Source organism: Salvelinus namaycush, chromosome 20 (assembly GCF_016432855.1).
Source record: "Salvelinus namaycush isolate Seneca chromosome 20, SaNama_1.0, whole genome shotgun sequence".
In the NCBI taxonomy this organism is placed as follows: domain Eukaryota; kingdom Metazoa; phylum Chordata; class Actinopteri; order Salmoniformes; family Salmonidae; genus Salvelinus; species Salvelinus namaycush.
This window is the reverse complement of record NC_052326.1, coordinates 3,735,803-3,759,139: the sequence shown is the minus strand read 5'-3', so window position 1 is coordinate 3,759,139 and position 23,337 is coordinate 3,735,803. Positions and strand designations below refer to the sequence as shown.

Sequence of the window (23,337 nt, the reverse complement as noted above, 5' to 3'; positions counted from 1 at the left end):
GAAAATAGGTCAATTTGTAGCAGGCGTGATAGGACAGGAGTAGAACTCCCACTTAGAACAATTACAACAAGGCCTAAAAGACAAGTATGAGTCCCTTAACCTCTGCTCTGTGCAATTCTCCACAGTAACATACATGCTGCAATCTCTGGTGTTTTTGGATTCATTTAAAAAAAAGTGATCTCATTTATTAAAAATCAGTTTAACTTCTTGTCAATATGGGGGCGCTGTTTCCACTTTGAAAAAAATCGTGCCCAAATTAAACTGCCTCGTACTCTATTCTAGATCGTACAATATGCATATTATTATTACTATTGGATAGAAAACACTCAAGTTTCTAAAACCGTTTGAATTATATCTGTGAGTAAAACAGAACTCATTTTGCAGCAAACTTCCTGACAGGAAGTGAAAAATCTGAAATCGAGGCTCTGTTCCAGGGCCTTCCTATTCAATTGCCTGAAATCTATGGATATACATGCACTTCATACGCCTTCCACTAGATGTCAACAGGCAGTGGGAGGTGGAATGGGGTGTCTAGCTTGATCTGAGGTCGAATAAGAGCTTTTGGAGGGACAGGTCTGGAAATTTCATTGTCTTCGAAGGCGCAAGAAGGAACCCCAGATTGCCTTCTGAAAAGCGTTCGGTATACACTGCTAATATCTCCGGCTCTGATTTTATTTGATACATGTGATAATATCATCGTAAAGTATGTTTTTTTCAATCGAGTTTTATCAGATTATTCATCGTTTATCGGGAGTTGGAGTTTTCCGTTCTCTGCGTTAGGTGAAGATGGACATCTTCGCGCCACTTGGCTAGCTAAGGTTGCTAATTCGACAGGAGAAAAGGACATTCTAAAACCAAACAACGATTTATTCTGGACAAAGGACTCCTTGTACAAGATTCTGATGGAAGCTCAGCAAAAAGTAATTACAATTTATGATGTTATTTCGTATTTTTGTGTGAAATGTTTAGTCCTATTCTCCGCCCTTTTAGCGGGCGCTGTCTCGCAATAACGCAAGCTGTATGTCGTACTAAAGTTATTTAAAAAAATCTAACACAGCGGTTGCATTAAGAACCAGTGTATCTTTCATTTGCTGTACACCATGTATTTTTCATAAATGTTTTGATGAGTATTTAGGAATTTCACGTTGCTCTCTGTAATTATTCTGGCTGCTTTGGTGATATTTTTGATGGTAGCTGCAATGTAAAACTATGATTTATACCTCAAATATGCACATTTTCAAACAAAACATAGATTTATTGTATAACATGTTATAAGACTGTCATCTGATGAAGTTGTTTCTTGGTTAGTGACTAATTATATATATCTCTATTTGGTCGGTTTTGTGATAGCTACCTATGCGGTAGAAAAATTGTGAAAATAGTTGAGTCTTTTGCTATTGTGGTTAGCTAATAGAAATACATAGTGTTTTCGCTGTAAAACATTTTAAAAATCGGAAATGATGGCTGGATTCACAAGATGTTTATCTTTCATTTGCTGTATTGGACTTGTGATTTCATGAAAATTATGTTATATGATATCCCTGTGGCGTTAGGCTAGGCTATGCTAGTCAGCTTTTTTGATGGGGGGGATCCCGGATCCGGGTTTGTGACTCGTTAGAGGTTAAAGGCTTCCACATTTCCTTCCCCTCATGCTTTAAACTGTGGAATACTGCAGAGCAGCGGCCTCTCACTGTCAACTGCGTTTATTTTCAGCAAACTTGTTCATAAATATTTGTATGAACATAAGATTCAACAACTGATACATAAACTGAACAAGTTCCACAGATATTTGACTAACAGAAATGGTATAATGTGTCCCTGAACAAAGGGGGGGGGTCAAAATCAAAAGTCAGTCAGTATCTGGTGTGGCCACCAGCTGCATTAAGTACTGCAGTGCATCTCCTCCTCATGGACTGCACCAGATTTGCCAGTTCTTGCTGTGAGATGTTACCCCACTCTTCCACCAAGGCACCTGCAAGTTCCCAGACATTTCTGGGGGGAATGGTCCTAGCCCTCACCCTCCAATCCAACAGGTCCCAGACGTGCTCAATGGGATTGAGATCCAGGCTCTTTGCTGGCCCTGGCAAACATGGACATTCCTGTCTTTCAGGAAAATCAGCCATACTGCTTGTTTTGTGCGTGGTGGCATTGTCATGCTAGAGGGTCATGTCAGGATGAGCCTGCAGGAAGGGTACCACGAGGGAGGAGGATGTCTTCCCTGTAACGCACAGCGTTGAGATTGCCTGCAATGACAAGCTCAGTCCGATGATGCTGTGACACACCGCCCCAGACCATGACGGACCCTCCACCTCTAAATCGATCCCGCTCCAGAGTACAGGCCTCGGTGTAACGCTAATTCCTTCGACGATAAACTTGATTCCGATCATCCCCCCTGGTGAGACAAAACCACGACTTGTCAGTGAAGAGCACTTTTTGCCAGTCCTGTCTGGTCCAGCGACAGTGGGTTTGTGCCCATAGGCGACATTGTTGCCGGTGATGTCTGGTGAGGACCTGCCTTACAACAGGCCTACAAGCCCTCAGTCCAGCCTCTCACGGACAGTCTGAGCACTGATAGAGGGATCGTGCGTTCCTGGTGTAACTCGGGCAGTTGTTGTTGCCATCCTGTACCTGTCCCGCAGGTGTGATGTTCAGATGTACCAATCCTGTGCAGGTGTTGTTAGACGTGGTCTGCCATTGCGAGGACGATCAGCTGTCCGTCCTGTCTCCCTGTAGCGCTGTCTTAGGCGTCTCACAATACGGACATTGTCATTTATTGCCCTGGCCACATCTGCAGTCCGCATGCCTCCTTGCAGCATGCCTAAGGCACATTCTCACAGATGAGCAGGGACCCTGGGCATCTTTCTTTTGGTGTTTTTCGGAGTCAGTAGAAAGCCTCTTTAGTGTTCTAAGTTTTCAAAACTGTGACCTTAATTGCCTACCGTCTGTAAGCTGTTAGTGTCTTAACGACTGTTCCACAGGTGCATGTTCATTGAACAAGCATGGGAAACAGTGTTTAAACCCTTTACAATGAAGATATGTGAAGTTATTTGGAATTTTACAAATTATCTTTGAAAGACAGGGTCCTGAAAAAGGGACGTTTCTTTTTTTGCCGAGTTTATATACCAACGACCTTCCTTATGCCTCATCTGAAACTTAAGCTACTATATTTGCAGATTTTTTTTTATTTAACTAGGCAAGTCAATTAAGAACAAATTCTTATTTACATTGACGGCCTACCATAAGGCCTCCAGCGGGGACGGGAGCTTAAACACACACACACCCATTCAAAAGTTTGGGGTCACTTAGAAATGTCCTTGTTTTTGAGAGAAAATGACATTTGTCCATTAAAATAACATCAAATTGATCAGAAATACAGCGCAGACTTCGTTAATGTTGTAAATGACTATTGTAGCTGGAAACGGCAGATTTTTTATGAAATAGCTACATAGGCGTACAGAGGCCCATTATCAGCAACCATCACTCGTGTTTCAATGGCACGTTGTGTTAGCTAATCCAAGTTTATCATTTTTAAAGGCTAATTGTTCATTAGAAAACTCTTTTACAATTATGTTAGCACAGCTGAAAACTGTTGTCCTCATTAAAGAAGCAATAAAACCGGCCTTCTTTAGACTAGTTGAGTATCTGGAGCATCAGCATTTGTGGGTTCGATTACCGACTCAAAATGGCCAGAAACCGATAACTTTCTTCTGAAACTCGTCAGTCTATTCTTGTTCTGAGAAATGAAGGCTATTCCATGCGAGAAATTGGCAAGAAACTGAAGATCTCATACAACGCTGTGTACTACTCCCTTCACAGAACAGTGCAAATGAGCACTAAACAGAATAGAAAGAGTGGGAGGCCCCGGCCCACTACTGAGCAAGATGACAAGTACATTAGAATGTCTAGTTTGAGAACCAGACGCCTCACAAGTCCTCAACTGGCAGCTTCATTAAATAGTACCCGCAAAACACCAGTCTCAATGTCAACAGTGAAGAGACGACTCCGGGATGCTGGCCTTCTAGGCAGAGTTGCAAAGAAAAAGCCATCTCTTAGATTGGCCAATAAAAATAAAAGATGGGCAAAAGGACACTGGACAGAGGAACCCTGCCTAGAAGGCCAGCATCCTGGAGTCGCCTCTTCACTGTTGACATTGAGTCTGGTGTTTTGCGGGTACTATTTAATGAAACAGCCTGTGTATGTCAGCCTTGTACTGGTCTGTAGCTCCACTGTCCAGGTAAAGACAGAATATGCACTCGCAGAGCCATCTGCTCAGTGCCACGTTAACACTGTGGGGAACAAGGGGTCCCTTCATTTTAGTAACCCTCTCCTCTGGAGTTACATGGGCTTGCCCCGGTGGTGCCCTCAGGCCAGTTGGGTGGAGGAGCAGGAAAATGAGGCCAGGTTGAGGCAGTGCCAAGTGGGGCTTGAGCTGCCAGGGCACAGGAGTGGTTAAGCTTCGGGAGAAGGTATACGACTGAGCTTACAGCGAGGGCCCCGCTACTGCAGTCATTATCAATCTTTACAGCTCGGGTTCTCATTCCCCTGCCACCGTCGAGAATGAGGTCACGCCAACGGATGCCCAAATTCTCCATGGAAAACAGGCTTTAACGAGGCATGTTTGGGTGACCGGAGCATGGAGAGCAGCGACCTTTGACTTCAGGTGTTCCTGGCGTGGTATGGAACTACAATGTACAATATTGTAGGCCTATACACAGGACACACAAAGATGGTTCATGTTTCGAGATGGCTCTATCAGCTGATTCCAACTATTTAATAGTGGAGGTTACAGTACGTCGTGGTGATTATTCAGGGCCCTGTAAAAGCTGGCCCACTCAGAGGATTACTCCAAATAGCTGGCAGCAGCTCGCCCGCCTCATTTGGGCTAAATAATACTGATAATGACCGAATACATTTTCCCTAAACAGACACCTGAAAATGTGAGGATTTTCTTGTAAAATCCAATGCTGAAACCTTTCCTTCTTGATTTACAGTCCGCACGGAAGGAGCGGTGTTACCGCATGGAAAAGCTGTCTGGATGGGCAAGTAAATCATGAAAATGGGCAAAGATCGCGGCGGCCTCAGACGTTAGTGCGAGCGCAGTAAAAGATATACGAGGGCATGGCCTTTGACAATGGAGACATTGACATTTGTTTTACAAGGAAGGTATTCATTTGTCAGACATCTTTCTCTATTACAAGTTAACCATAAATCAATTTTGAAGCCATCAACATGAAAGTTATAGAAAAGTATTACTTAAAGCTCAAAGGGGGAATCTTGACTTGATAACCAGGCAAATCATTCCTTACAACGAATAGACGGTGGGAGACAGGACATTTGACTTTCCTACTGTGCATATAGCTGGTGAAAATGTTGGCCAGCATCCAACTCTGTACATGTTGACATGACTGACAGCCAAAGCTGGTCTGGTTCAAGAGAACTGGTTCAGGGGTTATGCAACAAAAGTAGGCTATACAGAAGTAATCTATCCCATAAGATCATCTATTGCATTTTAAACAAGTTCAGATAGATACATGTAAATCAGGTATGAAATGAGAATTCTTCTGTGTTTTTTCTGGGTCTTGAGACACAAAGGGTTCAGAGATGAGGAATGACAGTCACGTTTAAAGTTTGGGGTGGGGGGCAGAGTGAGGCACTGACTGTTCTCACAGTTTATCATGACAGCGGAAACTTTAAAAAGCCCTTCAAACACTATTCAAGCCCCTGCTTCGGTAATGTTAATAGCGACACTACCTGGGGCTGCAACATCAGGACCGAATAGCATTTGACATATACAGGTAACTGCCAAAATAAAGGAAACACAAAGTGCTTAAATATGGCATTGGGCCACCACATTACATTTTAGTAATTTAGCAGACCATCTTATCCAGAGCATTCATCTTAAGATAGTATGTACATTTTTCCTCAAATAATTTTATTTAAGCCTTATTTTACCAGGTAAGTTGACTAAGAACACATTTACAGCAACAACCTGGGGAATAGTTACAGGGGAGAGGGGGGATGAAAACGCTAATTGTAAACTGGGGATGATTAGCCAAGATGGTATGAAGGCCAGATTGGGAATTTAGCCAGGACACCGGGATTAACACCCCTACGATAAGTGCCATGAGATCTTTAGTGACCACAGAGAGTCAGGACACCCGTTTAACGTCCCATCCGAAAGACAGCACCCACACAGGGCAATGTCCCCAATCACTGCCCTGGGGCATTGGGATATGTTTTAGGACCAGAGGAAAAGGGTGCCTCCTACTGTCCCTCCAACACCACTTCCAGCAGCATCTGGTCTCCCATCCAGGGACTGACCAGGACCAACCCTGCTTAGCTTGAGAAGCAAGCCAGCAGTGGGATGCAGGGTGGCATGCTGCTGGCTTTAAATTAGCTATCAATAAAGTCAGTCCTGGGGGGGGGGGTTTAGATGTTTTCTGACGATTTGCAGGGACTCTGCCGTCCTAGCTTCAGGGGGAAGCTGGTTCCACCATTGGGGCTTTGATTGGGCTGAGTAGGAGCTGCCCTCCTGTAAGAGAGACCAGAAATTACAGAACAGAGTACTCGGGTTGGAGTGTAGGGTTTGAGCATAGCCTGAAGGTAGGGAGGGGAAGTTCCTCTCGCTGCTCCTTAGGCAAGTACCATGGTGTTGTAGTGGATGCAAGCTTCAACTGGAAGCCAGTGGAGTATGCGCAGGAGCGGGGTGACATGGGAGAACTTGGGAAGGTTGAACACCAGTCGGGCTGCGGCGTTTTGGGTAAGTTGCAGGGGTTTGATGACACAACTGGGGAGCCCAGCCAACAGCAAGTTGCAGTAGTCCAGGCAGGAGATGACAAATGCCTGGATTAGGACCTGCACCACTTCCTATGTGCGATAGGAGCTGTTGTAGAGCATGAACCTTCAGGAGCAAGTCACTGCTTTGATGTTTGCAGAGAACAGCAGGATGTTGTCCAAGGTCACGCCAATGTTCTTTGCACTCTGGGAAGTGGACACTGGAGTAGTCACCATGATGGAGAGGTCATGGAGAGGGCAGGCTTTCTCTGGGAGGAAGAGCAGCTCAGTCTTGTCGAGGTTGAGCTTGAGGTGGTGGGCCGAGATACCTGCAGGCACGGAGAGATGCGTGTCGCCACCTGGGTGTCAGAAGGGGGGGGAAGTAGAAAAGTAGTTGAGTGTCATCCGCATAGCAAATGACAGGAGACCATGTGAGGACATGACAGAGCCGGGTGACTTGGTGTAGAGAGAGAAGAGGGCCTAGAACTGAGCCCAGAGGGACACCAGTAGTGAGGGTACATGCTGCAGACACAGATCCTATCCACGTCATCTGGTAGGAGCAGCCTGCAAGGTAGGATGCAATCCAAGAGTGTGCAAAGCTTGAGACGCCCAGCCCTGAGAGGGTGGAGAAAAGGATCTAATTGGCAGCGGATACATCTTGGGAGGATGAGAACAGAGAAGAGAGAGTCAGCTTTGGCAGTACGGAGTGCCTCCGTGACACAAAGGACAGCAGTCTCGGTTGAGTGACCCGTCTTGAAGCCTGACCGGCTAGGTTGAAGATCATTCTGAGAGAGATAGGGAGAGAGTTGGTAACAGTCAGCACACCCTAGTATTTTGGAAAGAAAAAAAGTAGTGTAGTAGTCTGTAGTTTATTTTGCAGTACTTTTACCCCTTTTTCTCCCAAATTTCGTGATATCCAATTGGTAGTTAGTCTTGTCTAATTGCTGCAACTCCCCTACGGACTCGGAAAGGCGAATGTTGAGAGCCATGCAAATTGTGCGCAGCTTCATGGGTCTCCTGGTCACGGCCGGGATTGAACCCAGGTCTGTAGTGGTGCTTCAGACTGCTAAACCACTCAGCAGTGGGTCTGTAGTTTTGACTTCAGAAGTGTCGAGTGTTAGATTCTTGAGGAGATGCAGCCAGTAATGAGTTGATAAGGAATGAGAGGTCTCCAGAGATGATCTGGAAAAGGGAATGGGATCGAGCGGGCAGGTTCTCGGGCGGCCGGACCTCACTAGTTGCAGGATTTAATCTGGAGAGAGAGGGGAGAAAGAGGTCAAGGCGTAGAGTCTTTCTCTGTGAGTGGGACCAGTGGACTCAATAGGCAGTGAATGAGAAGCAGATTTCAACCTTTTCAAAGTGGTTCACAAAGTCATCCGCAGAGAGGGAGGAAAATAGTTTCCTAGGGTTAGAGGCAGAAGCTTGACATTTAGAGTGAAAGAAAGTGGCTGTACCAGTGGAAAGAGGAAGGTATAGAGCCAGAACAGTTGATGCACCTAGGCATACAGTGCATTTGGAAAGTATTCAGACACTTACTTTTTCCACATTTTGTTACGTTACAGCCTTGTTCTAAGATTAAGAAAGAAAAATATTTAATCAATCTACACAATATCTCACCAATTGGATGACAAGGCAAAAACAGTAAAAAAACAAACAGAAATACCTTATTTACATAAGTATTCAGACCCTTTGCTATGAGACTCGAAATTGAGCTCAGGTACATCCGATTTCCATTGATCATCCTTGAGATGTTTCTACAACTTTATTGAAGTGAACCTGTGGTGAAATTCAATTGACTGGACATGATTTAGAAAGGCACACACCCGTCTGTGTAAGGTCCCACAGTGCATGACAGTGCAAAAACCAAGCCTTGAGGACGAAGGAATTATCCGTAGAGCTCCGAGACAGGATTGTGTCAAGGCACAGATCTGGGGAAATACACCAAAACAATTCTGCAGCATTGAAGGTCCCCAAGAACACAGTGGCCTCCATCATCCTTAAATGGAAGAAGTTTGGAACCACCCAGCCAAACTGATCAATCGAGAGAAAACGGCCCTGATCAGGGAGGTGCCCAATAACCCGATGGTCACTCTGACAGAGCTGCAGAGTTCCTCTGTGGAGACGGGAGAATCTTCCAGAAGGACAACCATCTCTGCAGCACTCCACCAAATCAGGCCTTCATGGTAGAGTGGCCAGACGGAAGTCGCTCCTCAGTAAACGGCACGATAGCCCACTTGGATTTTGCCAAAAGGCACCTAAAGGACTCTGACTATGAGAAACAAGATTCTCTGGTCTGATGAAACCAAGATTAAACTCTTCAGCCTGAATGCCAAGCGTCACATCTAGAGGAAACCTGGCACCACTCCTACGTTGAAGCATGGTGGTGGCAGCATCATGCTGTGGGATGTTTTTCAGCGACAGGGACTGGGAGACTAGTCAGGATCGAGGGAAAGATAAACGGAGCAAAGTACAGAGAGATCCTCGATGAAAACCTGCTCCAGAGCACTCAGGACCTCAGACTGGGGTGAAGGTTCACCTTCCAACAGGACAACGACCCTAAGCGCACAGCCAAGACAACGCAGGAGTGGCTTCTGGACAAGTCTCAATGTCCTTCAGTGGCCCAGCCAAAGCCCGGACTTGAACGTACACCTCGAGACCTGAGAATAGCTGTGTAGCTACGCTCCCTACCCAACAGCGCTTGAGAAGATCTGCAGAGAAGAATGGGAGAGACTCCCCCAAATACAGGTGTGCCAAGCATGTAGCATCATACCCAAGAAGACTCGAAGCTATAATCGCTGCCAAAGGTGCTTCAACTAAGTAAAAGATCCGAATACTTATCTAAATGTGATCTCAGGTTTCTACTTGTAATAACTCTGCAAAAATGTCTAAAAATCTGTTTTTAACTTTGTCATTATGGGGTAGTGTCTAGATTGATTAAATTGATGAGGGAATTTTTATTTTTTATTTTAATAAGGCTGTAAAGTAACAAAAAGTGGAAAAAGTCAAGGGGTCTGAATACTTTCCGAACGAAATGTAGATTCTACAAGTGTCTGGAACTCTATTGGAGGAAAGCAACACCATTCAGGGGCCACTACAGAAACTCATAAGTGTTCAATAATTGGGTTGAGATCTGGTGACAGAAGGCCATGGCATATTGTTTTCATGCTCATCAAACCATTCAGTGACCACTCGTGCCCCTGTGGAAGGGGGCATTGTCATCCTATGGGGGTATAGCCATGGTAGCCAAAATTGTTTTGGCCTGCCCAGCATTTTTATACTTGAACCTGGGCATGATGGGAAGTTAATTACCTCAGGAACCACAACCTGCGTGGAAGCACCTGCTTTTAATTGACTTTGCATCCCTAATTTACTCAAGTGTTCCCATTATTTTGGCAGTTCCCTGTATCTGCCTATAGATAATACAGGATGCTTTGTGATTGCAACAGATGTCAGTGTATTCTACAAGATGCATGATGCACATATTAAAAGCAATACGCAGAAGTTTCCCTCTCTGTCCTTCCCAGTGGTACCTTTTGGGCACACTGATTCAATGGCGATGTCCAGTATGCAATGAATCCCGATTTCTTTCTCTGCTACTAAAAACGTCATGTAACCTTGACCTGAAATTACTGGATGGGTATTGAGAAAGCACAATGGTAGAAACTCCATCCATCCTATCAGAATGTTAAGTTGAGCCATTATTAGCTGTCTGATCATAGGATCAGTTTTGCCTTTTAAGTCATTATGAAAAAGATTACATGGGCAGAGGGAACCGAATCCTAGACCAGCACTACTACTTCCAGATGCTTGACAGATGTGGTCCCAGGTTTTAGACTGGAAAAGACACGAGGTTGAAGTTTGAGGTACTTACCCCCATGATCTTGCTCCTCTGCTCCACGTCCTCCCACATTGAGTGGACGATGTAGCGGCACATGTACTTCCCCTCACGGCCTTCTTGCCTAATCCTCACCAGACAAATCCTACAGGGGAGAACAGAGTTAACACCTTATCAGACAGGGACGGACAGCCTCTTACCCTAAAGGGCCAATACCCAACTTGATACACTATACAGTGTATTCGGAAAGTATTCAGACCCCTTCTCCACAATTTATTAAATCAATTATATTCCTCAATCTACAAACAATACCACATAATGACAAAGCGAAGACAGTTTTTTTGAAAATTCTAGCCAAAAAAATAAATACATTAATACCTTATTTACATAAGTATTCAGACACTTTGCTATGAGACTCGAAATTGAGCTCAGGTGCATCCGGTTTCCATTAACCATCCTTGAGATGTTTTTGACAAATTGATCGGAGTCCACCTGTGGTATATTCAATTGATTGGACATTATTTGGAAATGCACACCTGTCTATATAAGGTCCCACAGTTGACAGTGCATGTCAGAGCAAAAACCAAGCCTTGAGATCTAAGGAATTGACTGAGACAGGATTGTGTCGAGGCACAGATCTGGGGAAGGGTACCAAAACATTTCTGCAGCATTGAAGGTCCCCAAGAACACAGTGACCTCCATCATTCTTAAATGCAAGAAGTTTGGAACCACAAAGACTCTTCCTAGAGCTGGCCGCCCAGCCATACTAAGCAATCGGGAGAGAAGGGTCAGGGAGGTGACCAAGAACCTGATGGTCACTCTGACAGAGCTCCAGAGTTCCTCTGTGGAGATGGGAGAACCTTCTAGAAGGACAGCCATCTCTGCAGCACTCCACCAATCAGGCCTTTATGGTAGAGTGGCCAGATGGAAGGCACATGACAGCCTACCAAAAGGCACCTATAGGACTCAGACCATGAGAAACAAGATTCTCTGGTTTGATGAAACCAAGATTGAACTCTTTGGCCTGAATGCCAAGCGCCAAGTCTGGAGGAAACCTGGCGCCATCCCTATAGTGAAGCATGGTGGTGGCATCAACATGCTGTGGGGATGTTTTTCAGCAGCAGGGACCGGGAGACAAGTCAAGATTGAGGGAAACATGAACGGAGCAAAGTAGAGAGAGATCCTTGATGAAAACCTGCTCCAGAGCTCTCAGGACCTCAGACTGGGGTGAAGGTTCACCTTCCAACAGGACAACAACCCTAAGCACACAGCCAAGACAACGCAGGAGTGGCTTCGGGACAAGTCTTTGAATGTCCTTGAGTGGCCCAGCCAGAGCCCGGACTTGAACCCGATCGAACGTCTCTGGAGAGACCTGAAAATAGCTGTGCAGCAACGTTCCCCATCCAACCTGACAGAGCTTGCGTGGATCTGCAGAGAAGAACGGGAGAAAGTTCCCAAATAAAGGAGTACCAAGCTTGTAGTGTCATAACCAAGGCTGTAATCGCTGCCAAAGGTGCTTCAACAAAGTACTGAGTAAAGGGTCTGAATACACACGTATGAGATATTTCAGTTACATGTTTTATACATTTGCAAAAATGTCTAAAAACCTGTTCTTGCTTTTTCACTATGGGGTATTGTGTAGATTGATGAGGGGGAAAAAACTATTTCATCCATTTTAGAATAAGGCTGTAACGTAACAAAATGTGGAAAAAGTCAAGGGGTCTGAATACTTTGAGTGCACCGTAAATACACAAAAGTATGTGGACCCCCCTTCAAATTAGTGGATTTGGATATTCCAGCCACACCCGTCGCTGACAGGGGTATAAAAATCGAGCACACATCCATGCAATCTCCATAGACAAACATTGGCAGTAGAATGGCCTTACAGAAGAGCTCAGTGATTTTCAACGTGGCACCATCATAGGATGCCACCTCACTTCCTCAAATCTCTCCCCTATTAATTTCTCCCCTGCTAGAGACGCCCCGTTCTACTCAGCCGTGAAGTGGTACGCCACACAAGCTCACAGAATGGGACAGCCAAGTGCCGAAGTGCGTAGCACATAAAAATCGTCTGTCCTCAGTTGCAACACTCACTACCAAGCTCCAAACTGCATCTAGAAGCAAAGTCAGCATTAGAACTATTAGTCGGGAGCTTCATGAGATGGGTTTCCATGGCTGACAAGCCTAAGATCACAATACGCAATGCCAAGCGTTGGCTGGTGGTGTAAAGTTCGCCACCATTGGACACTGGAACGTGTTCTCTGGAGTGATGAATCAAACTTCCCGACCTGGCAGTCGGACGGACAAAGGAGTTGGCGGATGCCAGGAGAAAGCTACAGGCCCCCAACGCATAGTGTCAACTGTAACGTTTGGTGGAGGAGGAATAATGGTCTGGGGCTGTTTTTCATGGTTCGGGCTAGGCCCCTTCGTTCCAGTGAAGGGAAATCTTAACACTAGAGCATATAATAACATTCTAGACGATTCTGTGGTTCCAACTTTGTGGCAACAGTTTGGGGAAGGCCCTTTCCTGCACAAAGCGAGGTCCATACAGAAATGGTTTGTCGAGATCAGCATGGAAGAACTTGACTGGCCTGCACAGAGCCCTGACCTCATTCAAACATCTTTTGGATGAAATGGAACGCAGACTGCGAGCCAGGCCTAATCGCCCAACCTCACTAATGCTTGTGGCTGAATGGAAACAAGTCCCCGCAGCAATGTTCCAACACCTAGTGGAAAGCCTTCCAAGAAGAGTGGGGGCTGTTATAGCAGCAGAGGAGGAACAATCTCCATATTAATGCCCATGATTTTTGAATGAGCAGGTGTCCACATACTTTTGGTCATGTATTGTACATGACCATACCTAGGAAATCCTCTGACATCAATGCATGATTTATTTATGTTCAAGTCACACATGCTTGTATCAAGTTACTGTAACAATGCTACTTGTAAGTGGTTCATGTTGATTCTGCTGTGTTGGGATCACACAACCCTTTTCTTAATGGGCTTTATTCTGACTAGTACTGTGCAATTTCTGAAACGGGTATCTGATTAAGTCAATAGAACTGAATCGGTGGTTGTTCTACATTTTCACTCACTGGTTCTTGGATCCAAATGCAAATAACCTAAACCTGTGTGAGTATGAATCCGCATTCGTGTGCATTATTCCCACGACATGACACCATTTTCATAGCGTGAAGATTGTTTAGCCTCATGCGCACAGCAGTTTTGATTGAGTCCAGGCCTGGCTTTTGGAGCTTATGTCATCCCGCATGCCAAAGTCAACAGAATTAGTGGCAGGAAAGTAGCTTTGACAGGAAGTCAGAGGAGTGGTGGGCATGTTTGATGAAGAGGTTCATGGCAGCGCAATTTATCACCCAACTCTGATGAGCTCATGCATGCATACCTTTCTTTCCCAGGTCTGGATCAAATACCAAGGCATGTGTTAACTCAAGGCATGTAACCTGAACTACCTGGGGCTTGAGAGTACAGATGCAAAAAGGGTGGTGAGGTTAGGTTATTCTAAAATAAGAGTATATGGATGACACCCAGTTAGATTTCTCTTGGAAAACCATGGCAAGATTTACCTCTAAACAATTCTTATCCAAATAGAAACATACCTAAACAATTAAGCCCTTACCACTGCACTCTATACAGACAGGGAGCTTGGTCAGGGCCCTGGCGGAGTGGTAACAGGAAAATAACCTCTCCCTCAACGTCAACAAAACGAAGGCGCTGATCGTGGACTTCAGGAAACAGCAGAGGGAGCATGCCCCTATGGGAGAACGCCGCTATCCACGTCGACGGGATCGCAGTGGATTAGGTGGAAAGCTTCAAGTTCTTCAGTGTACACATCACTGACAATCTGAAATCGTCCACACTGACAATGTGGTGAAGCGCAACAGCGGCTCTTCAACATCAGAAGGCTAAAGAAATTTGGCTTGGCACCTAAAACCCTCAGAAACTTTTACAGATGCACAATTGAGAGCACCCCCGCAACCGCAGGGCTCTCCAGAGGTGGTGCGGTCTGCACAACGCATCACCGGGGGCACACTGCCTGCCCTGCAGGACATCTACAGCACCCGATGTCACAGGAAGGCCAAAAAGATCAACCACCTGAGCCACGGCCTATTCACTCCGCTACCATCCAGAAGGCGAGGTCAGTACAGGTGCATCAAAGCTGAGACCGAAAGACTTAAAAACAGCTTCCATCTCAAGGCCATCATACTGTTAAAATAGTCATCGCTAGCCGGCTACCAAATCAAGTTTATTTTATATAGCCCTTCGTACATCAGCTAATATCTCGAAGTGCTGTACAGAAACCCAGCCTAAAACCCCAAACAGCAAGCAATGCAGGTGTAGAAGCACGGTGGCTAGGAAAAACTCCCTAGAAAGGCCAAAACCTAGGAAGAAACCTAGAGAGGAACCAGGCTATGAGGGGTGGCCAGTCCTCTTCTGGCTGTGCCGGGTGGAGATTATAACAGAACATGGCCAAGATGTTCAAATGTTCATAAATGACCAGCATGGTCAAATAATAATCAGGAGTAAATGTCAGTTGGCTTTTCATAGCCGATTATTAAGAGTATCTCTACCGCTCCTGCGGTCTCTAGAGTTGAAAACAGCAGGTCTGGGACAGGTAGCATGTCCGGTGGACAGGTCAGGGTTCCATAGCCGCAGGCAGAACAGTTGAAACTGGAACAGCAGCAAGGCCAGGTGGACTGGGGACAAGCCACCCTGCACCTTAGGCTGCTGCCCTATATACATGGAATCACTGGCCACTTAAATAATGGAACACTAGTCACATTAATAATGTTTACATACTGCTTTACTCATTTCATATGTATTTTATGAAAAGCCACTGCGACATTGCTCGTCCTAATATTTATATGGTTCTTAATTCCATTATTTTACTTTTAGAAGTGTGTATTGTTGTGAATTGTTAGATACTCCTCCACTGTTGGAGCTAGGAACACAAGCATTTCGCTACACTTGCAATTACATCTGCTAAATACGTGTATGTGACAAATACAATTTTATTTGATTTAGACGTCATTGGCGCTCATGCCTAGAATGTCTCCTATGTCAAATCCTTTTATCAGAAAATACAAAATCTTAACACCAATTGAAAGTCTAGATTTGACTTCCAAGGAATAGCAGATGGGAGACAAAAGAACAGCCAAACTGAAAGACAGAATTGAGGTCGAAGTATAAAATAAAGGCTTCGTCATGGGAACTTGTTGTTCCCAAAAGGGTTTCAAATTTAACAGAGGGTGGTAAAAGCTAAGTAAACCTGGCCTGAGGAGGGCCCGTAGAGGGGGTGTAACAGAGGTACTTGCCAGACATGGAGCTGTGCCACCAGGAACCAGGAGTTGAGCGTGTCGGGGAGGGAGCATTCTGTGGACGGAGAGATCAGAGGGGCGTGTCAGCCAAGACCGGCTTACATTCCATCCCCCCCACCCGCTAAAGAAAACAGCCTAACCAGCCTGAAAAGTGTCACATTAATCTTTCAGGATGCCAATGAAAGGGTCCCTTTACGGCACTTGGGCAGTCTTGTTGATGTGAAGTTACTCTGGGTCGATAAGCCCAAGCAGCCCTTCCCTCCATCCATGGGACTGGTAAGGTCCACACGGCCATTGTTCTCAAAGATATGGAAATGTACTCAAAGACTGGCACAACTACATCTCAGTCATAGATTACTAACCTGTCAATGACTTATGAAATCAATTGCTTATGTTCAATTAATTATCAACAAAGACCTGTTGGCATCTGGCTGGAATAATAGGCTACCTCAGGTGATGCACTCTATAGAAAGAATTAACTACATAGAAGGAATCTGAATATATACAGGTAAATACTTACTTTCAAAAAATTCATCATAGTTGATTCTCTCCACACAGCATGTGTACATGCGCAAGGCAGCAATCTTGATTTTCTGCAAAAACAGACCGTAGCAATAAGTTGATAAGACAACAAAGACCTAAAGAGTATCCCACACCTTAACACTTTCCTTTTAACTTCTCCAAAATATAAACCAAAGTTCACACATAACAAAAGCAGAGGGCTTTGGCCCAGGGTGGGTGGTGGCATAAGAAGAGCGGATTGTGAATCATGGGTAAATCTCTCTCCGTCCGGGCATTCTGGGTAAGCTTGGCGCTGGCATGGGAGTCAACGTTCATTTAGGAACTCTGCTGCTACCCACTCACAGCACAGCAGTGGCTATGGTTTGGAGTTGGTATGCCTTTGCATTCCCTAAGGCTTTTGACACCAAACCAATTTAAACCGTAAGACACGGTTCAGAGGAAGGCTTTTCAAGCTGATCTAAATGAAGCTACCTTGTGATGTTCTAAGACCCTGTAGCAGTTGTGACAAAGGCCATGTGCAAATTGAGCATTAGTGCAGACAAGAGGTAAATGACAGCTCTGATTTAAAAAAGGGGCAATCTGCAGTTGCTACATCCATTTTCGGACTTATAAATGAATACTATATACCCATTGATTCTTGAAGAATATAAGTTATAAATGCCTCTCCAATGTTTGTAAACAAAGTCAATGTAAATAAACACTAGATAGCCTCAAAACATTGTTAAAACCGGGGGTTGGAACCGAAGAGCCATACTGTTCTGGAACAGAAGCGTTATTTTAAAAGCATGAGTACCGGTTAATGACGTTCTTTTACGTTCCAGGCATTTTTTTCTTCTTTTTTTTTTCTAGACCCACAAAAAAAAATCGCAACAATGTGTCTACGCAAAGGCATAACTCTGTCAATCAGAAACTTATTTCAGTGTCGGCCTGCAAGCTGGAAATCTTTGCCAGCGTGTGTGCGTATTTAGGCTACCTGCCCCTCCCAAGCCACTATACTGACGTTACAAACTTGATTCAGAAGATAGGGAGAGAGATTTTTTATTAGCTAGAGAGGAATGGTTTAACTTTTTCAACGCTAGTCAACGATACTATAGGCCTAGTTATCACATTTCACGTTGGATTTATTAACTACAAAAAAGGTAAGATGTGTTTTTAATTCTGGTGCCGCTCTGAACAAATAAGCTTATTAGCTAGCTAGCTCAAAGGACAGTCAAAGTTCCTCCATAGATGAAGCTCCTCCTAGGGTTCAGAACTTTATTTTGCTGGTCGGAACAGTGGAACACAAAAAAAAAAGTGTTTCTGTTCAGAACCAAACGATTGAAAAATAAACTTGGGTTCCAGCCCCTGGTTAAAAATATAAAATGTTCATATCATGGCAGGTCAGTCTGTATCCATAGTTCTATGAATTTACATTTCTCCAGCCCCATCCCTCAGCGCTTCACCCCGAACAGGGGAGGGGAGGGCGCTTTCTTCTGGTTTCAACTGTTGATTACCACTTTAAAACACCATCCTCCGATACTCCCTACACACTTGTAGAAATCTGAGTGGATAGGATAAGTGTAATATGACAAAACTTCAGAGGGCAAGGTGGGGCTATTACCATATTGCTAAGGCTATACCTTATAGTTTTTCTGTCCTTGTAACATGGCCAGAAAAACATCTCAAGGACCCATTTAAAGTCTAGGGCCCAGCCCAGAGTTACCAACATTAGGAACCAGACCTAGCTTTTTTTTTTTTTTTTTTTTAAACCTTTCACATACTTTGAGTGTTTGCTTTAGCCCCAGATGGGCGAGGCTCGCCGGTTTCTATCGGTTCCATAGCAACAGGGAAGCTCAATCAAGCACAGCTAACGTATTTATAATGATTTCAAATGGTAGGCTATTTGAACCCAGGTCTGGGCCCAACCCAAGAGAGGGTGGTTTTAGAATGCATTGTCACCCCTAACCCATAGGAGGTACTTGGGCTAGTCCACAGGGAAGATTCCTGGTTCACCACAGGGTTAATGCTCCCCTGTTGGGATTCATAAGCCTCATATCCCCCTGTAACCAGGATGGACATTTAAGTGCCAGTCCTGTCTTTAGAGATGGGAATGTGTGCGTTCAATGTGACAGGCATTTGTTACACATCACCGTTTAAAAAAATCAGAACCAAATTAACGATAGGTCTAAAACAACGAGCGAGTTGCAACAACTCCCATTTCGGCGACACATACTTTTGGATGCATCTCGTGTGTACATGTTGGTTGAAATGCTATCCTTCACAAGTGAACCTCGATGCATTATTGAACATGACATCCTACATATAGATTAAAGTGTGAGCTGATAAATCAGAGAGGTTACTTGTGAGAGACCTAAAGTAACGCTGTATGAAGAACTGCAGTGGATGGACATTTGAGTGGTTTGGTGAACGCTAGAGGCACTTACCCATTTGTTGTATTTGAGAGGTCCTGTGAAGCCCATGGCCTCGATGAGCTTGGTGAAGGCCCCCACCTCCTCTTCCATGGCCATCTGTGGGGTTTCTTTCACATTAAAGAGCTGGGAATGGAGGGACAAGAGGGAAGAGCCTTGACGCATGATATCAGCTTGAAAGGTAGCCCAGTAAGCCTACTACAGACACTGACTAGGGATGTGCGGATCAGCGCACATCAAAACCACAACTGTCCGCAATTTCAAAAGAACTGATCCGGCACCTGCCCGTCTTGATGTGATACAGTAAGGGACCCGCAACCTGTAAATTCAAAATGCATCTGATTAAATATCTCAGAAAACGCATTTAAAATGTCAAACATGCAACAATAATGGCTTATTTTAGCATGTAGGCTAAGCATTAACAGCTAACCAGTGATAGGCTACTTTTTCCAACTTGCTAATAAACTCAGCAAAAAAAGAAAGTCCTCACTGTCAACTGCGTTTATTTTCAGCAAACTTAACATATGTAAATATTTGTATGAACATAAGATTCAACAACTGAAACAAACTGAACAAGTTCCACAGACATGTGACTAACAGAAATTGAATAATGTGTCCCTGAACAAAAGGGGGATGGTTAAAATCAAAAGTAACAGTCAATGCAGCTGGTGGCCACACCAGATACTAAGTACTGTAGCGCATCTCCTCATGGACTGCACCAGATTTGCCAGTTCTTACTGTGAGATGTTACCCCACTCTTCCACCTGCAAGTTCCCAGACATTTCTGGGGGGGGGGGGAAATGACCCTAGTCCTCACCCTCCAATCCAACAGGTCCCAGACGTGCTCAATGGGATTGAGATCCGGGCTCGTCGCTGGCCATGGCAGAACACTGACATTCCTGTCTTTCAGGAAATCACGCACAGACGAGTAGTATGGCTGGTGGCATTGTCATGCTGGAGAGTCATGTCAGGATGAGCCTGCAGGAAGGGTACCACATGAGGGAGGATGTCTTCCCTGTAACGCACAGCGTTGAGATTGCAGGCAAAGACAACAAGCTCAGTCCGATGATGCTGTGACACACCTCCCCAGACCATGACAAACCCTCCACCTCCAAATCGATCCCACTCCAGAGTACAGGCCTTGGTGTAACGCTCATTCCGTCGACAATAAACGCAAATCCAACCATCACCCCTGGTGAGAGACAAAACCACGACTCGTCAGTGAAGAGCACTTTTTGCCAGTCCTGTCTGGTCCAGCGACAGTGGGTTAGTGCCCATAGGCGACATTGTTGCCAGTGATGTCTGGTGAGGACCTGCCTTACAACAGGCCTACAAGCCCTCAGTCCAGCCTCTCTCAGCCTATTGCGGACAGTCTGAGCACTGATGGAGGGATTGTGCATTCCTGGTGTAACTCGGGCAGTTGTTGCCATCCTGTACCTGTCTTGCAGGTGTGATGTTCGGATGTACCGATCCTGTGCAGATGTTACACGTGGTCTGCCACTGTGAGGATGATCAGCTGTCCATCCTGTCTCCCTGTAGCGCTGTCTTAGGCGTCTCACAATAAGGACATTGCAATTTATTTCCCTGGCCACATCTGCAGTCTTCATCCCTTCTTGCAGCATGTCTAAGGCACGTTCACGCAGATGAGCAGGGACCCTGGGCATCTTTCTTTTGGTGTTTTTCAGAGTCAGTAGAAAAGCCTCTTTAGTGTCCTAAGTTTTCAAAACTGTGACCTTACTGCCTACCGTCTGCAAGCTGTTAGTGTTTTAATGACCGTTCCACAGGTGCATGTTCATTAATTGTTTATGGTTCATTGAACAAGCATGGGAAACAGTGTTTATGGATTTCTACGAATTATCTTTGAAAGACAGGGTCCTGAAAAGGGGACATTTAATGTTTTGCTGAGTTAAGCATTGAAAAAGTTAATCCATTCTTCTCTAGCTAATAAAAAAAAAATCTATCTTCTGAATCACACTTGTAATGTCAGTACAGTAGCCTATGCTTCGGAGGGAGGAGGGGCAGGTAGACTAAACACGTACACACACTGGCAAAGATCTCAGCTTGCAGCCAGACACTAGAATAAGTTTCTGAGTGGCAGAGAGGGCTTTGCCTGGAACATTATTGCGTTTTTTTGTGGGACTAGAACAAAAATGCCTGGAACGTAAAATAACATTAACCGGAACTGATGCTTTTAAAATAACATCCGTTTTAGTATAGTGTGGATCATTTTTGTTCTTAGTTCTGTTTCTGTTCTTTCAAAAATGTATTTATTAGTTTGGTTCCCTGAACCAGTTCCAATCCCTGGTTAAAACAGTATACAGGTAGTGTGTATTTTGCGAAATAATTGATTGTGATACGCAAGTAGAGGGATTTATGTTTCTAGAACAGTAACGCAATTGAGAATCGATTCACGTTTTTATGGAGTATTTGGCCGTTTTGCCTCCCAGAGCCAATTCTTCTTTTAAACAGAACATTAGGCTCCATTAGGCTCCTTTAGTTCAATATTGGGCTAACTTAGGCTTTGGCTAGACTGAAAATACAATCAGTGAAGGCACATTTGCTGTAGTTCCAACCTTGATGCGAGTCATGGTGGTTAGCACATACCTGTGAAGTGCTGTGAAGAGTCCGGCATTGTGTCTGGGATGGAGAGGTTGAGGCGAACAACCGGCAAGCAATTAAAGCTCTTCCAAGACAGGCCTCTTGCTCTAATGCCTAAAAGAATGACAGAATAAACATGGCATTAGGTAAAATCCAATAAAAAAGGTACTGAGATGCAGTTAGGCCTACTTACCAACATATTTGGGAGTGGATGTACCATGCAATTATATACATTTTACAACGAAAAAAATATGTGCATGTGTCCATGGTAGGCTAAAAGTTCTCATAAAGCTTTTAAGTTTTGCTGAACTATCATAGCTACCTGCAGGGACGTCGCTAGACCCATTTTAGGGGGGCTTCAGGGGAGGCTGCTGCATGCGCTGGTGACAGTTAGGTCTACTTGTATCTAACATTTAACGTTAACTACTACTGCTGTGACTGCTAGCTAACAGTAAACTGACAGGACGGATTCATGCAGATAGGCTACGATGTGAATTTGTGGTAAGTTAGAACAGAGAGAGAGAATATTCACTACTATAGACTACTTCTGGTTGTCTCGAAAGAGCTAAGCTACCTGTATACCAATAACATTTTGTATTGCTGTCGTTGTGATCTTAGAAACCTGACTTGGCCTCTGGGTTTTGTGAAGTGTATACGAGTTAGTTAACTTACTGCGGACTGTTCTCAACTGCAGCAAAAAAAGATGAAGCAGCCTACCACGGCATATTGTGTAATCAAGTACATCTCTAGAAGTTTTACACAGAAAGGCAAGGAGATAAGAGTACAATTTAGGAAGAATATTGAAATAAGTTAATGACACCCAAGTTCACTTGGGTTGGAGGTAATGCTAGCTGACATTGGCTAACGTTAGCTCTAGTTTTTCTTATGTTTTTGGAACATTCAATAGAGTAAGCCTACAATCTATTATTCATGTTCCAATCCGACAAGTGAGCGCAATTTGGTTGGCACTGGAGTTATTTTATTTGGCAACCAATACAGAAAATGTTGCGACTTGACAGTTAGCTAAGCTAGCTAGCTATAGCCTTCATGTGAGCAAGCCTTACATTACCTTGCCGAAGGTGACTCTGGATGCCGACGTATTTATTATGTTCCTCACAGCGGCCTGCAATGGTCGCCGATACATGACTCCGCCAAAAGTTACAATATTTAACCTACGTATTGAAACCAAGAAGCTGGAAACAGATTGTTTTTCAATTAAATCTTCACGTTTTGTAACACTGGCCCTCCTTCTTCTTTGGGATTTGGTTGGTGGATCGCATCCAACTTTTAGGTGCATACACTGCCACCTAATGTACTGGCGTGTGAGGCCCTTCACGGCCTACATGGGTAACTGCAACTTCGGGCACTTTGGCGTTGCAGGCTTTCATAAATAAAATGTATTGAAACACAATTTTACAAGTATTATAATTGTCTTTGATTTGTCTAGAAGCAATATCTGATAATAGCTGCGATCGTACGATTCAGGTATGTATATATTTTTGTAAATTTTTCTCAGACACCCATAGACAAATGTCATTTCTGTCAAGGCATTAAACATCATCGTACAATTCATTTATAACACATTTCTTATACATGTGTACATGAACGTGTATTGAATATTATTTTAAGTGATTTTTAAGGTTTTCCTAATATTAACAACTCAACACGACGCCTGAATGTATAAACTTGCCTTCATGACGACTGAAAACATTTATCATGAAAAATAAGATATTTCCACCCAACTTTTTTGTGAGATCATAATAACAACCATATAATGTCCTTATCTAAATGTAAATTATATACTAATTTACCTCAAAAATATCAGTGTGGTGGAAATGACCAGGTGTGGTGGAAATGACATCTA

At 44.3% G+C, this 23,337-nt stretch overlaps 1 protein-coding gene across 1 annotated transcript in view; it reads right to left on the bottom strand.

The window, feature by feature from the left end:
• LOC120064970 (ubiquinol-cytochrome-c reductase complex assembly factor 1) overlaps nucleotides 1-22,758 on the bottom strand; it is a 35,413-nt gene extending 12,655 nt beyond the window's left edge. The window contains exons 1-6 of the mRNA XM_039015586.1: nucleotides 22,543-22,758; nucleotides 21,480-21,587; nucleotides 18,891-19,001; nucleotides 16,466-16,538; nucleotides 15,943-16,000; nucleotides 10,646-10,754 (exon numbers count right to left, since the gene is read on the bottom strand). Of these exons, the coding sequence (XP_038871514.1) occupies nucleotides 10,646-10,754; nucleotides 15,943-16,000; nucleotides 16,466-16,538; nucleotides 18,891-19,001; nucleotides 21,480-21,587; nucleotides 22,543-22,617 (534 nt within the window). The 5' untranslated portion in view covers nucleotides 22,618-22,758. The remainder of the gene's footprint in view (nucleotides 1-10,645; nucleotides 10,755-15,942; nucleotides 16,001-16,465; nucleotides 16,539-18,890; nucleotides 19,002-21,479; nucleotides 21,588-22,542) is intronic.
• Nucleotides 22,759-23,337: the final 579 nt, after the last annotated feature.